The sequence below is a fragment of the Hakea prostrata genome, chromosome 8 (assembly GCF_041222555.1).
Source record: "Hakea prostrata isolate BN-2017 chromosome 8, UWA_Hpros_2, whole genome shotgun sequence".
NCBI lineage: Eukaryota > Viridiplantae > Streptophyta > Magnoliopsida > Proteales > Proteaceae > Hakea > Hakea prostrata.
The window spans coordinates 41543352-41557091 of NC_142607.1; the positions used below are offsets into that span (position 1 = coordinate 41543352).

Consider the following 13740-nt stretch of genomic DNA (forward strand, 5'->3'; position numbering starts at 1 on the left):
AAAGAATGATTTTGCAAAATGTGGTTTATTGATATCGCAGAACAAGCTTGAAGATTGCTTTTGGTTTAAAGGCGACATCCCCTGCCATAGCTTTAGCAGTAGTACCTTAGCCTTCGCCTTCCATACCCATTCTTTTCTCCTCCATCGACATGTGTCCTATGGTGGAATGGTGCTGAGGACATTAACCACCACTTTTCTTTTGCTCCATGTCCTCGCTATCTATAAAGAAAGTGTTAGCTTCCATTTGACTTTGTTGCATAAGACCCCTTCCCTTTGCTAAGGTTGGCCTTGGCTAAGTATGTCCTTCTCAGGTTGTATCGACCTGTGACAGCAGTGGTGATGGCAAGATTGTGTTTGGGCCTGATTGCTATTTCTCCTATTTGGATGGAGTGGAACATCAGAAGATAGAAATCCATCTCTTGCTCCATTAACATAATATGGAAAGCCCCTTCTTTGATGTCAGCTCCATACTCGCAACCGCCATAGATTTTTCGATGACACCCCAAGGAATAGATTCATTGTTGCCTGGGATTTAGATGTTTCCCTTCTTCGCTCTTAAGGCTGGCTGCCTTTAGGTTTGTTCCTTATTTCCTACTCTTTTAGGGTTTGACAACTCGCTCTTGGCTGCCATTTCGTGAGTTGAGGGAATTTTCCCCCCTCCCAACTCAATTGTCCAACTCAGTGATTTATAAAGGCCTTTTGGGGCTAAGAGCCTAAGGCTTGCTTTAAGCCTATTTTAGGCCTTCCAAACTCAGTGGTGGCCTAAGATTGATGAACATACAGTTCTTTATGTGAATTCCCTTTCGATCCCAAGTTTAAAACCCTTGTACTAGAGAAGCACACTTGTAAACCTATTGTACACATCATATGCTTAATATTTATGAATAAATAAATTTTCAAAACTCAAAAAACTATGATATATTATGTTAGAACCCTAGGGATGAGGCCTTGTGGAATGAGGGTTAGTTAGGGTTACCCTAGGGATGAGGCCTTGTGGAATGAGGGTTAGTTAGGGTTACCCTCGGGATGAGGCCTTCTGGAATGAGGGTTAGTTAGGGTTACCCTAGGGATGAGGCCTTCTGGAATGAGGGTTAGTTGGGGTTATTTGAGATAATAAATAGAGGGAAAGAGGGAAGAGAGAGGAAATGGAATTTTGGAGAGTCTTGTGGGCAGCCGTAGGCTGAGGGAACACCGTGAGGTGTGGGGGGTGACTGGCACCATAGAAACCAGTGTTATCTTGTTATTTCTTGCATTCTTGTATGGATTTTTGGGAAATATTATTAGGGTTTCATCATATTATAATTTGCGTGTTCAAATTACAAAGTTCACATGATAGAATGGGCTTTCAATTACAATAAAATTCCGAGATAAACCGAGACTCGCTGAGATACCTGAGTCATTGGTGAGATCTTGCTAAATTGGACCAATATATGTCTAATGTAGCCTAGATATTATTGAGATATCTGGGATAAGACCGAGGTACACAGGGACAGGATGTCACCAAGATATATGAGATATGAGCAAGATCTCAGTGAGGTTTGATAAATTTTCATCTCGGGAGATCTTGAACCACACACACTGACCCCTTTCTGGTGCTTTGGTTGAAGACTTCTTATTGACTGCAAAATTAAAAAAGAAAAAAAGAAAAATGCTGGTAATTACTAGATCATATCAAAAGTAGCCTTTTTGGCTGCGAGGGTGCCTAAGGAAGACACTATTTATTACATTACTTATTACTAGACATCTACTGATGCCAGAAGGGAGATTGTGCACCAAACATTTGCATTCAAAATTACATGGTTTTAAACTAAATAAGGTGTATCCAAAAACACTTTCTGATGCCGAACTCAAATGAAGTCATCCTTGTCCTCTTTGAATGGGTTTGGCTCCATGTATCTTTCTTTCCTTTGCCCCAGAAAAGAAAAATGTATCCTCCTTCAGCTAGTTAGTTGGTTTGTTGCTGTAAATGAAGGCTGATTTTACTTCCCCCAAATTCCCCCCCCCCCCCAAAAAAAAAAAAAAAAAAGAAAAAAAAAAAGGAGGAAGCTAACTTTTGAGTTCAACCTTGTTCAGGGGTCTTTTTATATGAAGAGTTGATTAGACAGCAGAATGAATACTGAGTTCAATTCGCAGATCTTGGCTGAGAAGCTCTCTAAGCTGAACAACTCTCAGCAGAGCATTGAAAGTATCCTTTACTTCTTTATATTATCTTTTCTTCTTGATGTCATAAATGTTATCACTGCAGGATTTGTTAATCTAGCTATTGATCAGGTGTCTGTAGCTAGGGATAATGGGTCACTTACTAATTGCTTAAAGTTATTGAGTTTATGCAGAGTTAAGCATGTCTTCTTCTTGTGATAACCTGGCTTCTATTTTCAAATAATACTGAGTATAGTTGCATATAAATGTGCTCCAGCTGTTTCTCTTGCTACTTGTATTTCCAATTTCATATTTGGTATGTTTCTCCAGCTGTTGCACAAAACCTCTTTGTCTCTGTCTACACGTGTCTCTCTTTCTCTCTCTCTCTCTCTCTCTATATATATATATATATATATATACACACACACACACACACTGTATCTAGACCTACTATTGTCGCTTCCCTTGGGCAAGTGTGGAATCTGCATGCAGAAGGATATAAGGCAAGTTTGGAATCTGCATGCAGAAAGACTATATCCTTCATACTTTTAAAAAAAAAAATTTAAGGGCAGTCAAGGTATTATGCCTGTGGTAGATTCATAATGCCACAAGGTGATAGTTGTCTGGATGTTTTTGGATGCTTTATGCTGTGCTTTGATGGAAAATGAAGCGTCAGGTCATTGAAGTATAATTTTTCTTCATCCGGTGTTTATATATGGTTTTTGTTGCCATTTTATTTCTTCGGTGCACTGCCACTGCCAATACATATTACCTGGATGACGAGCTTCACAAGTTTTTTTAGTTATGTAATGGTGTTTAAGCTGGAACTGTTAAATTGTAGTGATATGCACATCTGGGGTCATATGTACCCTCCCAGCAACTTCAATTAGTAGTGTCAAGTAGGGAGGGCTTGATGTAGCCTCTGCTGAACGAGGGACATTAACCAAGATCTCTTTAAACAGAACAACTCAATTGGGTAACAAGAATAAGGGTTCTTGAAATTTTGGTTTGTGTAGGGCTGAAAAGAAAGGAACTTCAGATAGCTTGTTGGCTTTAGGATTTTTGTAACATGTAACGTGTGTTGGGTATGTTTAGTGAGCTGGTGCAAGAAGTTTGGGACCAATTCAAATATTTAGGAGATAGGTTTCTTGAACACACAATATCTTTGGGGAAATTTTTTTTGGGGTAAATTTCCTGCTTGATGGATCAGGCGTTCCAGTGGATGTATGTAGGTAAGACTTGGATTGAACCTATGTGGTGATGCATGGAGATGGTTCCCAAAGTTAATGAGGGATCTGCTGGCTGGATTGAGAGAGATCTAGATCCTTGAAATGGGTTTGTTGAAGGTCGAACCCAAGTGGCACCTGCTGATTTTGAGGGTTTTAGTAGGGAAAATAGGCTCAAGTGGGTTGAGTGTAGGGCGCTTATGGATCCGGGTCAAAACTGATGGTTAACTTGATGAGTAATGCAGTTGCAGCCTGGTTTCATCGCAGGGGTTGCCGGCATCAAGAAACATAAGAAAGGGGTAAGGATGAGCTTGGTCAACAGTTAACCTTATTGTTGACCTTTGATCATCAATGGAGTAGCTTGATTGATGAATAGGAATGAATAGTCATGGCAGGATTCTTGTACTTTAAACCCCAAGATTCAAACGCACCTTGGAACTGAAACTCCAAGGATCCTGGGTCTTGGACTTTAAACACTAAAAGCTTATTACCTGGACTTAAATCACCATATCAGATCTGATGTAGCTTCAAATGAATGACTGCTTCTTCGCCTGAAATTACTGACACAGAAAAACCCAAGTATGGAAAAACAGTAGCTGCTGGGTAGCAAGCCATGGGCCTCACCTGGGCTTCTAAGAGCAGGGCTCTGATGGCCCTAATTCGGGGCTGGATCTCCTTCAAGATCTATCTATAACAGAGTAAGCAACAAGATGCTTGAACAGAAATCGCATAAACTGGATTGTGTCCATTCCCTCCATTCTGTGGGGGTGTTTTTTTTTGGATGAATTTTGTGGGGGTGTTTTTAGGCCAAACATAATAAGCTACCAAAATAAATAGGAAAAGTGTCCCTGTGCTTAAATTGGAGCAGAAGTAAACACAATTGATTCAATTGAACAGTTCAACCAAAAACGTAAGTTCTGTGAAGAACTACTTATTACTGCTGTTACTGCTATTTGTTGTTCTACATATGACAGAGTCCTAGTTAGAGAAGGACTCCTGTATCAAAGTCCAAGCTTAGTTATTAGTCCTTTCATATCTCTAATTTTCTTTATTTGTTCTTGGCTGTGATTAGTGTTTGACAGTCTTTGGGTGAGTTGGAGTTCTCTTTAAGTTAGGATTCTTTAATTGTAAACATATCTCAAGTAGAACTCCTTATATGTTGAGTCCTATTACGATTACTTTATTATGGGCTATAAATTCAAGGCCAAAGCTTGTAAACAATTCAGTTTTGATTGATGAATAAATTATGCTGAGGATTTTTAGCCAAGGAGGGTGTGATTGGGTTGTGGAGTTTCCAAGTTGGAAAAAACCCTGTGGCAGCCTTCGTGTTTTTCAAGTGATTTTCAATCTCTCCGTTAACTACAGGAAGTAAGTAATCATTCCCACACCCATTCCCAACCCTAGAGTCTTCTCCAATCTCTCTCAATCCTCTCTCTCTCTCTCTCTTGCGGCAGCTTGGAAGTTCTCCCCAAACCCTAGAATATTCATCTACTTGTTTCCTTAAAACCCTAAACCCCAGAGTTGAATGCCTGAATCTGAAACTGTGAAAAACTAATTTCAGATTTAAACCTCAACCAATTTCCATCATAAAGTCTACTGGCCGAACCTGGACAGCAACCCCTTCAACTCTAGCCGCAGGGTTTAGAAGCCAGTTTGCCCCAGCCGTAGGGTCTAGAACCCTAATTGGGTCTGCTATTTATTAAATAACCCAGTAACAGTGGCTAGTCCCTCTTTGGTTCACATCAGTGAATGTTAGAAGTGAATTTAGAGACTGGATGCATCTAGCACTAATCTTGAGATCCCTTTCTTGGGTTTTTTGGGGTCCTTTTCGGTTTTATTTTATTTTTCTCCCTGTCTATACATGTACATAAACCTCATCTTGTTCGAATAATACATTCTATTTTTTGGTTTGTTGCATGTACAAGTTCTTTTATCTTCCCTGATTACCATCATTTACAGCCGTTTCTAATCTACATCAGGGGCTATTTATGCGATTGTCCTTCTAATTTTTTTATATAAATAACGGGCTTTACTGGTCACATCAATCATTCAAACATTACAGGTTAAATTTATTCTTTTCACATGACATCAGGGCTAAAACTGATCTAAATAAAAGAACAGCACCCCTCTCTGTTGTGTTTGTGTGTATGTGTCTCTTGTTGTTTCTCATCCTTCACAAATTGCAGCACTAATTAGGCAATCAATTGATCTAGTTGCTGCCTGACTTGTTACCTTAGTCAATTGATTATCTATATACCCTTTTCTTGGTCAATAACTGCTGCTCGCTTCTGCACTTTGGGGCCTTCAACCCTCTTGATGGTTGAGGTCATATTAGTTTCTGAGATTGTGTCTTCTTGTTTGGAAATTCAAGTCAGCAACCTTGAGTTGCATCTATCAAAGTTTTCATCAACACCAGAAGATCTTTCCACTTTAGAACCTCCAAGTTTGGGATTTCTCAAAACCCTGATGGAAATCAGAAACTCATGCTAGGTTAGACAGTTCTATGTTCAGTCAAGCATTCTTATTTATAAAGTCAGAAGACTAAGAACAACATGAAGATTACGCTATGCTAGTATAATTTGGACCATATGGTAACTGAAATATAAAGACACAAACATTTAATCCCAACATTCAGGAGTATACACACCCCTATCAGTTGGATAGAAATTACAAGAAACTTAAAATCCTCAAGCTGGAACTTATACATCACCTGTATGAAAGTCAACCTAGAGGGGGTGGGGGGTGAATAGGTTAAGATTCCTGGATTGGCCTTGTTCTCGCAATTAGTTAACAACTAAAAATTAAAGCAAGCACATAAGCAAAGAGAGACAAGACGCCAAGATCTATGGTGGTTATATTCAATTTAGTCTTTGTCCACTTGCTTCTAGTTTTCCTTAGAAAGATTTTATCCACCATGTGTCCCTTTCAGTATAGTGGGTGCGGTGTGGGACACAACACCTTTACAACCTCTTGATCAAGGCAAGATAACCTTTACAAAAATCCTTGATTCCCGCAAGAGCACCCAATTACAAATAAGAATTAAACACAAAATAAAATTATAAGTACCTCAGGGTGTGGCACAAACCCTTTGTACAGATGTGGAATTGTATGCACTTGACTTGTTTTGAAACTCCAAGCAATCTACCTTGAGATCAATATGTTAGCCTTCTTGAGGAAGGGGATGAACCTCCAAAGGGATTTTGAATTTTAGGGAGACTAGATGGCCTAGAGCTAAAGGCACAATTATGAGGGCAATAGTAGCTTTGGGATTCGTGCTTTAGAGAGTCATTAAGACCCCTATTTTATATCCAAATAATTGGGTTTAAGTTGGGTCCGATAGAAAACGGTTATATTTTTGAACTCACGGTGTCGAGGGCTCAATATAGCCATTTGAAACTAGTTGTTGTAAACCAACTGGCCTGATGGTCGATTCATGGTTGATCATGGCATCAACTGTGGGCTGGCGCCGACCAGGAGGCTTCCATGGTACATACTGTGAGGTCTCTGAAGCCTTGATGGTTGATCAGGCCAATTTGGCTCATGGTTGACAGGCAGACATTTTTAGAGCTTTCCAAAAATATTTTCCAAATTCCTTTTATACCTGTAGGGACTGATGCAATAGACCCTTTTTCCCATGCGATTAGTTTAGTAAAATTACAAACTTGAAAAATGCATGCTTTTACATGTGCCACTTTCATATTCTATACATGGTCTTCGAGCTTCAATTTTCTTCATTCTTGAGTCTTTGGAGTGTAATTGCACGTGGGTAGGTCCGTTGCCTTAGTCCTCTATGTCTTGAGTCCTTAGTGTTGGTCTTATGTGTCTCTTGGACTGTTTCAGTGCAATGTACACTTTCTGCTCGAGTGTATCCCCTGGTATTCTATTTAGGCTATCTTATCCACAAAAGTAAATGGTTAGATGTTCATAACCTTACGAGAATAGTCGGGTCATTTCCCTCACACCGTATGCAGATTGGAACATTCACCAAGGAAAACTGGATGGAGTAAGGCTTTGGTGAATGTATAGCCATGCTGATTCACAGATGTAAGAAATGCCAAAAAGAGTTGGAGTTTGTTTTATCATCTCAACTTCTTGAGCAAAATGATGGTCTACCCATGTGTTCCATTTGCTCATAAAATGGTTACTAAGCCATTGCTGTATACTCCGCCTCAGCTGTAAATCTTGCTCGTTACAAGCTTTTGCTCCTCCATATGACAAGAATACCACCAACAAACATCCAGTACCTAGTAGTTGGTCAGTTACTGTTGGCACGAGCCCAATATGCATCTGAATAACCATCTGAGTCAATATGCATATTAGTTTTTTTGAAGTTATTGGTTGCAAGGGGTAGTCCCAGATAGATGTCTGAGTTGTATCGTTTTCCTCTTCTAATTCCTGCTTTGATTCTCTGGTTGTTGATACATTATGATATTATATATATGTGATTAAGAGGATATCAATAATTCTTGTTTTCTTTCAAAGAGAGAGTTCTTATCTTCTCTATTTTCTATTGTCATCTTCTTCTTTTTTCCTATTACTGGTTTATTATTTTTGGCATTGTTACATAAAGTCAGAGCAATCAAGAAGAAAAGATGTGTAAGCTCTGATTGCTAGTTGAGAAGATTTGAGAGAATAGATTGGCTTGTCTGTGAGTGTGATATAAGATGCCATGCCTTTCTTTATAACTTGAGTAGGGGCATCTTGTCCACATTATATTGAGAATCTCTTGCTTCACCCACCTACTTTCTGTGCAAACTTTAATAAGATATATCATGTAAAAGCACAACACATATTTTGTCCCAGTGACAGCATTACAACTTTAAATAGGCATTGTAATTTGTACTCTGTATTGATGGATCATGAGAAAGAAATCGTATTTGGACAGACGGTTTGTGTAATGTTTAAAATCCTTGTGTTGTGGTCTTGTTTTAGTAATGTTTATACATTTTGTTAGATTAATTTTTAATTCTTAGTGGCGTGTCATTGTGTATAGTGCGTCTGTTTATGAGTCTTTCAGACTTTTCTACTTTCATCAAGGTTGCTTAGGAAGACATGGAAGGAAATGGTATTCTCACTGAGAAAGGCCATGTTGGGGTTTTCGTTTGGTTATGTAAGCTTTTTGTGTGATTTAATTTTGCTGTATTTGTATGTATGTGCGTGTGCTATATATATATATATTATTGCCGGTTCAGTTCTGCAATATTACTTCCCGGTAATTTTTGACTTTTCACCAGTCGTTTGTTTAAATGATTTTCCTCACATCACCAATCACTATTATATATGTTTCTTCTATCTTGTCTTGAGATCTACTTTTGTGGCATTTGTGTTTCTGTATGTATGTGAAGCATTTCTCTTAACTTTGGGATAGCATTGTCACATTGGTGTATTTTTCACCGGAAGAAAGCGAAACAGGTTGTAGAAACATGGGATAAATTGTTCAGTTCTTCACAGAAGGAGCAACGTGTTGCTTTTCTTTATTTAGCAAATGACATTCTTCAGAACAGTAGACGCAAAGGAAGTGAATTTGTGAATGAATTCTGGAAAGTCCTTCCAGCAGTCCTCAAAGATGTCTATGAGAATGGCGATGATCATGGAAAAAAAGCAGTCACAAGGCTGGTAAGTTTCTTTTGTCTCTTCAGATCAAGAGTGCTTATTTATTCTCTTGGCTGAAGCCTAGAAAGTGGACTAGAAAGGTCTCGTTTTCTTTGTTGTCTTTTTTGAATCTTCCTTTCAAATTAAATTTACGAATTTGTAGAATTACTTTGCAATGTTTGGATATCGTGGATGGTTCCTTGATAAGATCTCACATGCATAAGACATAACAGTAGGGTTCACAGTAGCAGAGCAATAGAATGAAAGAAATAGCGAAAAAAAAATCTCTATTTTACCCATAGCAGCCCTGCTACCATGCAAAATCTGGGTTCTTCCTCGACTGTTTGAATCCCCTTTCTTCTCCCAAATCACCTTCTGGGAGACCCATAACTAAATTATGACCACTGCCCCTCTTTGCCCTCCACGTGTCCCATTTATTCCTCTATTTTTTTGGCCAAGTAAACTTTATATTTGTTAGAGATACCAGTATTGTGTTACATCATATTGTCTCATTATCTCTAGCCATATTAAAGAGAAAAAAAAATGTACAAAGAAGGCATCCTCATAGAACCCCTTCAGAAAGAGAGCTAAGGAGAACCCAAACAAGGAAGGCGTTCCCTCCTAACCTGTATCCTGAGTAGAAACATAAACCCAATTACAGTCTCTAATAAACATGTGCTGCCACATCCCTTTGAATCAGTTCAACTAGCTATCTGGGTAAGAGACTAGGATCCCGTTCCCAATCCTCCCAACCCCACCTCTGCCACCACCCCTCCACCTCCCATTAACTCCACCCCTCTCCCTCCATGTAACCCCCCCCCCCCCCCCCAATTATCTCTTCCTCCCCACCGCTGGCTGCCTGGAAGTCTCTCTTCAAAATTCCTGTTTCCTCCCCCCTCCTCTGAATGCAACCTTTCCTTCATTCCCCCATCCTTTGAGTCACCTATGCCTTTGGTCCGATGTCCCTCTTTGCAACTGGTCCCCAAATTCTCCGCTGGAATCATGCTATTCTCGGACAATTCTGGGCCCCTGCCCCCTATTGGTATCATCAAAGCCTCTCTTGCAAGGCAATGGAACTCGGTTGGGTTCTTGGACTTTTTCATCATTGACAACAGTATTCTCCTGTTCAAGTTCTCCTCTCCCGCCCGCCAAATTAAAGCCATCGAGGGTTCTCCTTGGTATGTAGGGAAAGCCCCGATCTTCATTAAACCTTGGGAGCCCTCCATGCCTCTCTATATGGTCGACTTCAACCCTCTTCCCTTGTGGATCAATCTCCCTGGTCTTCCTCTGGAGTTATGGAATTGCGAATGCCTCAGTCGTATCGGTTCTGCAATAGGCTGCCTGCTTCGCTCCGACCTGAAGACATCCAAGTTAGAATGCCTGTCCTACGCTCGCATCTGTGTGGATGTGCTTGCTGCTAAACCCCTTCCTCTTTGCATCTCCATTGTAGACAACTTGGGTTCGCACATCAATCAGCTCATCGTATATGACTGGATTCCTTCAAGATGCTCCTACTGCCTGACGTTTGGCCATGATGACTTATCGTACTCTGTTGCGAAAATCCCTGCTGCTGCTATAGTGACTTCTACTGCTGGTTCTCCCCAGCCTGTTTCTGCTGCGATAATGTCTGATCCTGCTGCCTCTGAAGTGCCTCCGATTGCCCTGCCGCTTGCTGCTGAATCTGCGGCCTCGTCGCCATCGATGAAAGCTCTTCTGTCTTCGCCCCCGTTGGTTGAGCTAATGTCCCCTGCTGTTTCAACAACTCCTCGTTCTCTGATCGATCGTCTAAAACTCATCACCATTGATGCTGCCGCTGCTCCTTCACCAGTTACTTCTCTTGCCGGAAAAACTTGCAGAAGAATATCCGTATTGTTGCTTCCTCTCTGTCGACTGCTGCTATCTCTGATGTATTTGCTATGTCGGAAAGCCTGCCGCCCTGCTCTGCGATCGCTCCCTCCAATAACGATGATGTTCCGCTTGTGGTTGGCATCCTCAAGCCTGCCGTCACTATATCAAAGCATATCCTTGCAAATCTGGCTGCTATCGCTCCCCAGGTAAGTTTCCCTTCTCTTGCAACAACTGAATCTGTCGCGATCCCTGGCCACCTGCAACCTAATCCTTTAAGCTTATCCCCACTGCCTCCGTCATCCATCTTTCCCCCTCCGCTCTCTAAAAACCTGTTGCCTCTCCCCAAATCCCCTTTAACATCCTATTTTACCCCTACCAACCCTATAACCCATTCACCTCCACTCCTTCAGTTGAAGACTAACCCCAAACCCACGGTATCCCATAACTCCCCTTATGGGCCTATCCAAGCCCAAAGCCCACCGCCCTCCCTTTAACTTCTTCCACTGGTCCTCTGAACGATCTCTTATTGTGCCCTCTTATAAACCCAACCCATCAAATTCCATCACCCGTCTCACCCTTGGACCTAAGCCCTCCTCATAAATCAAAAACTATTTTTTCTACCCCACAAAACCCCCCCTTTAACCTGTCCCTCACCATCTAACAGCTCGACCCACCTCTTACCTGCTCTGCTCATGCCACTGAGCTCCCTGCTGATGTGATCCCCCCAATACTGAACCCTGCTACCCCTGTGTCCCTCTTTCTCCTTGCTCCGGCTCAACTATTGATCCCAATATTTTTGAATCCCCGTCCCCCATTGGTTCATCCCTGTGTGAGACTTCCCCACAACCTTGTTTTGATGGCCAAATGATCATGTTTAATTGGCAAGCTGAATTCCCATCCCCAAGCAGCTCTAATATTGCCCAACCCCATGGTTTTTAAATGGCTGACATCATTATTTGGAATGTAAGGGGTCTTAATTTCCTTGCTAAACAAGCTGAAATCAAACAATCCATCCATGAGTCTAAAGCATCTTTTTGTGCCTTGCTTGAAACCCATGTTCAATGTGACAATGCCCGTTGGATAGCCAACTATATTGCCCCTTCATGGTCCTTCCTCTCTAACTCCTCTCATTCCCCCCTTGGCCATATTTGGATCCTTTGGGATCCCTCAAAATTCTAGCCCTCCCTTCTTTTCTCCTCCTTGGAACTCTTACACTTCCATTTGTCTTCTTCTTCCTCCCACTGCTTCCTCTCCATCCTTTATGGTTTCCACCGCCCGGTTGATCATGCGCCTCTTTGGGCTGATCTTCACTCTCCCTCCTCTACCTTGGGGGGTCAACCTTGGTGCATCGGGGGTGACTTCAATATCGTTCGCTTCTCGAATGAGCAAATTGGAGGTTACCCCCTGACCTTGTGGCGGTTGATGCTTTCAACTCCTGGATTGATGATGCGGGTCTTTTTGATCTTCGTTGGTTTGGCCACCGCTTTACTTGGCAAAACCGTAGATCTAGAAATGCCTGTATTGCCTCTAAGCTTGATAGATTTCTAGTCAATGACCACTGGATCACTCGCTACCCCTCTTCTTACGCCCTTTTCTTCCCCCTTCTCCTTTCGGTTCATTCCCCTTGCGACCTTAACCTCCTCGATCATCCTTCCTTCGGCCCCAAACCTTTCAAGTACTTTGATATGTGGGCTTCCAACCCCTCCTTCCCATTGTCATTAGTGCCTGGTCCCAGGTTGTCTATTGTAATTCTCTCCCTCTTGTGGCTTTTGCCCGCAAGCTTCAGAACACTAAATTTTCCCTCCACTCTTGGAACTCCACTACTATTGGTAATATCTCCTCTAGAGTTACCTCTTGTAGATCGGGGATCTCTCTAGAATCCAATCCCTCCTCCAGAGTGACCCTCTTAGCCCGTTGTTGGCTGAGGAGGAATAGTCTCTCTCCTTGCTCCTTTCCTCGCTTGCATCCCAAGAGGAAAGCTTTCTCTGCCAAAAATCCCGCATCAAATGGCTTGAGCTTGGGGATGCCAACACCGCTTACTTCCATCACTCTCTCAAAGCTCGCCACAATTTCAACTCCCTTCGTTGCTTTCTTACTAGTAGTGGTGCCTGGATCTATGACCCTCCTAGTATAAAGGCGGAAGTTATCTCTTTCTTGTCAAATCTCCTCTCTCCTCCTCCTCTCCCCTCCCACCCCTCCCTCAACCCCTGCACGCTTAATAAATTCATCGATCCTTCCCTCTTACCCTCCCTTTGCTCTATCCCCTCGGAGGAAATTCGCACTTGCATTCGCTCCCATAAAGCCAATAGGGCTCCTGGTCCTGATGGTTTCAGTATGGGATTCTTCCTGGTCACCTGGGATTTCATGAAGGTAGATCTCCACAAAGCTTTTGACTCTATCTGGTGGGATTTTATCAGTGAAGTCCTCTTGGTTATGGGTTTTCCCCCCTCATTTGTTCACTGGATTAAGATTTGCATCTCCACCCCTCACTTCTCGGTTATCACTAATGGATCCCTTGCTGGCTTTTTTTCTTCTCGAGTTGGTATTCTCCAAGGGTGTCCCTTCTCCTTCTACCTCTTCACCCTAGCTCTGGAAGTTCTCTCCCGCCGCTTCCAATCTAAAACTGATCAACTTCTCATTTCTCCCATTCCCAAATGTAAATCCCTTAAGCTTACCCACCTTGCTTTTGCGGATAATCTTATGATTTTCTCCAAGGCCAACCATTCCTCTATCTTTTCCATCTTATCCATCATCTCCTTCTTTGAATCCCTTTCGGGTCTTAGAGTCAACTCTGAGAAATACACCATCTTTCTCTCGGGTATATCTGACACTACTAGAGCCTCTTTTCTTTGGCTTTTTGGGTTTAACCTCGGCTCTTTCCCGGTAACCTACCTTGGCCTACCTCTCATCCCTAGTAGGCTTACCCGCCACCATG

The 13740-nt window shown here is 41.9% G+C and overlaps 1 protein-coding gene across 2 annotated transcripts in view; it reads left to right on the top strand.

The window, feature by feature from the left end:
• Window positions 1-13740, top strand: part of LOC149007938 (uncharacterized) — a 59212-nt gene that overhangs the window by 5069 nt on the left and 40403 nt on the right. For both annotated transcript variants that reach the window (XM_089164697.1, XM_089164698.1), the window contains 2 exons: window positions 2074-2185; window positions 8734-8981. In XM_089164697.1, the coding sequence (XP_089020823.1) occupies window positions 2110-2185; window positions 8734-8981 (324 nt within the window). In that variant the 5' untranslated portion in view covers window positions 2074-2109. The remainder of the gene's footprint in view (window positions 1-2073; window positions 2186-8733; window positions 8982-13740) is intronic.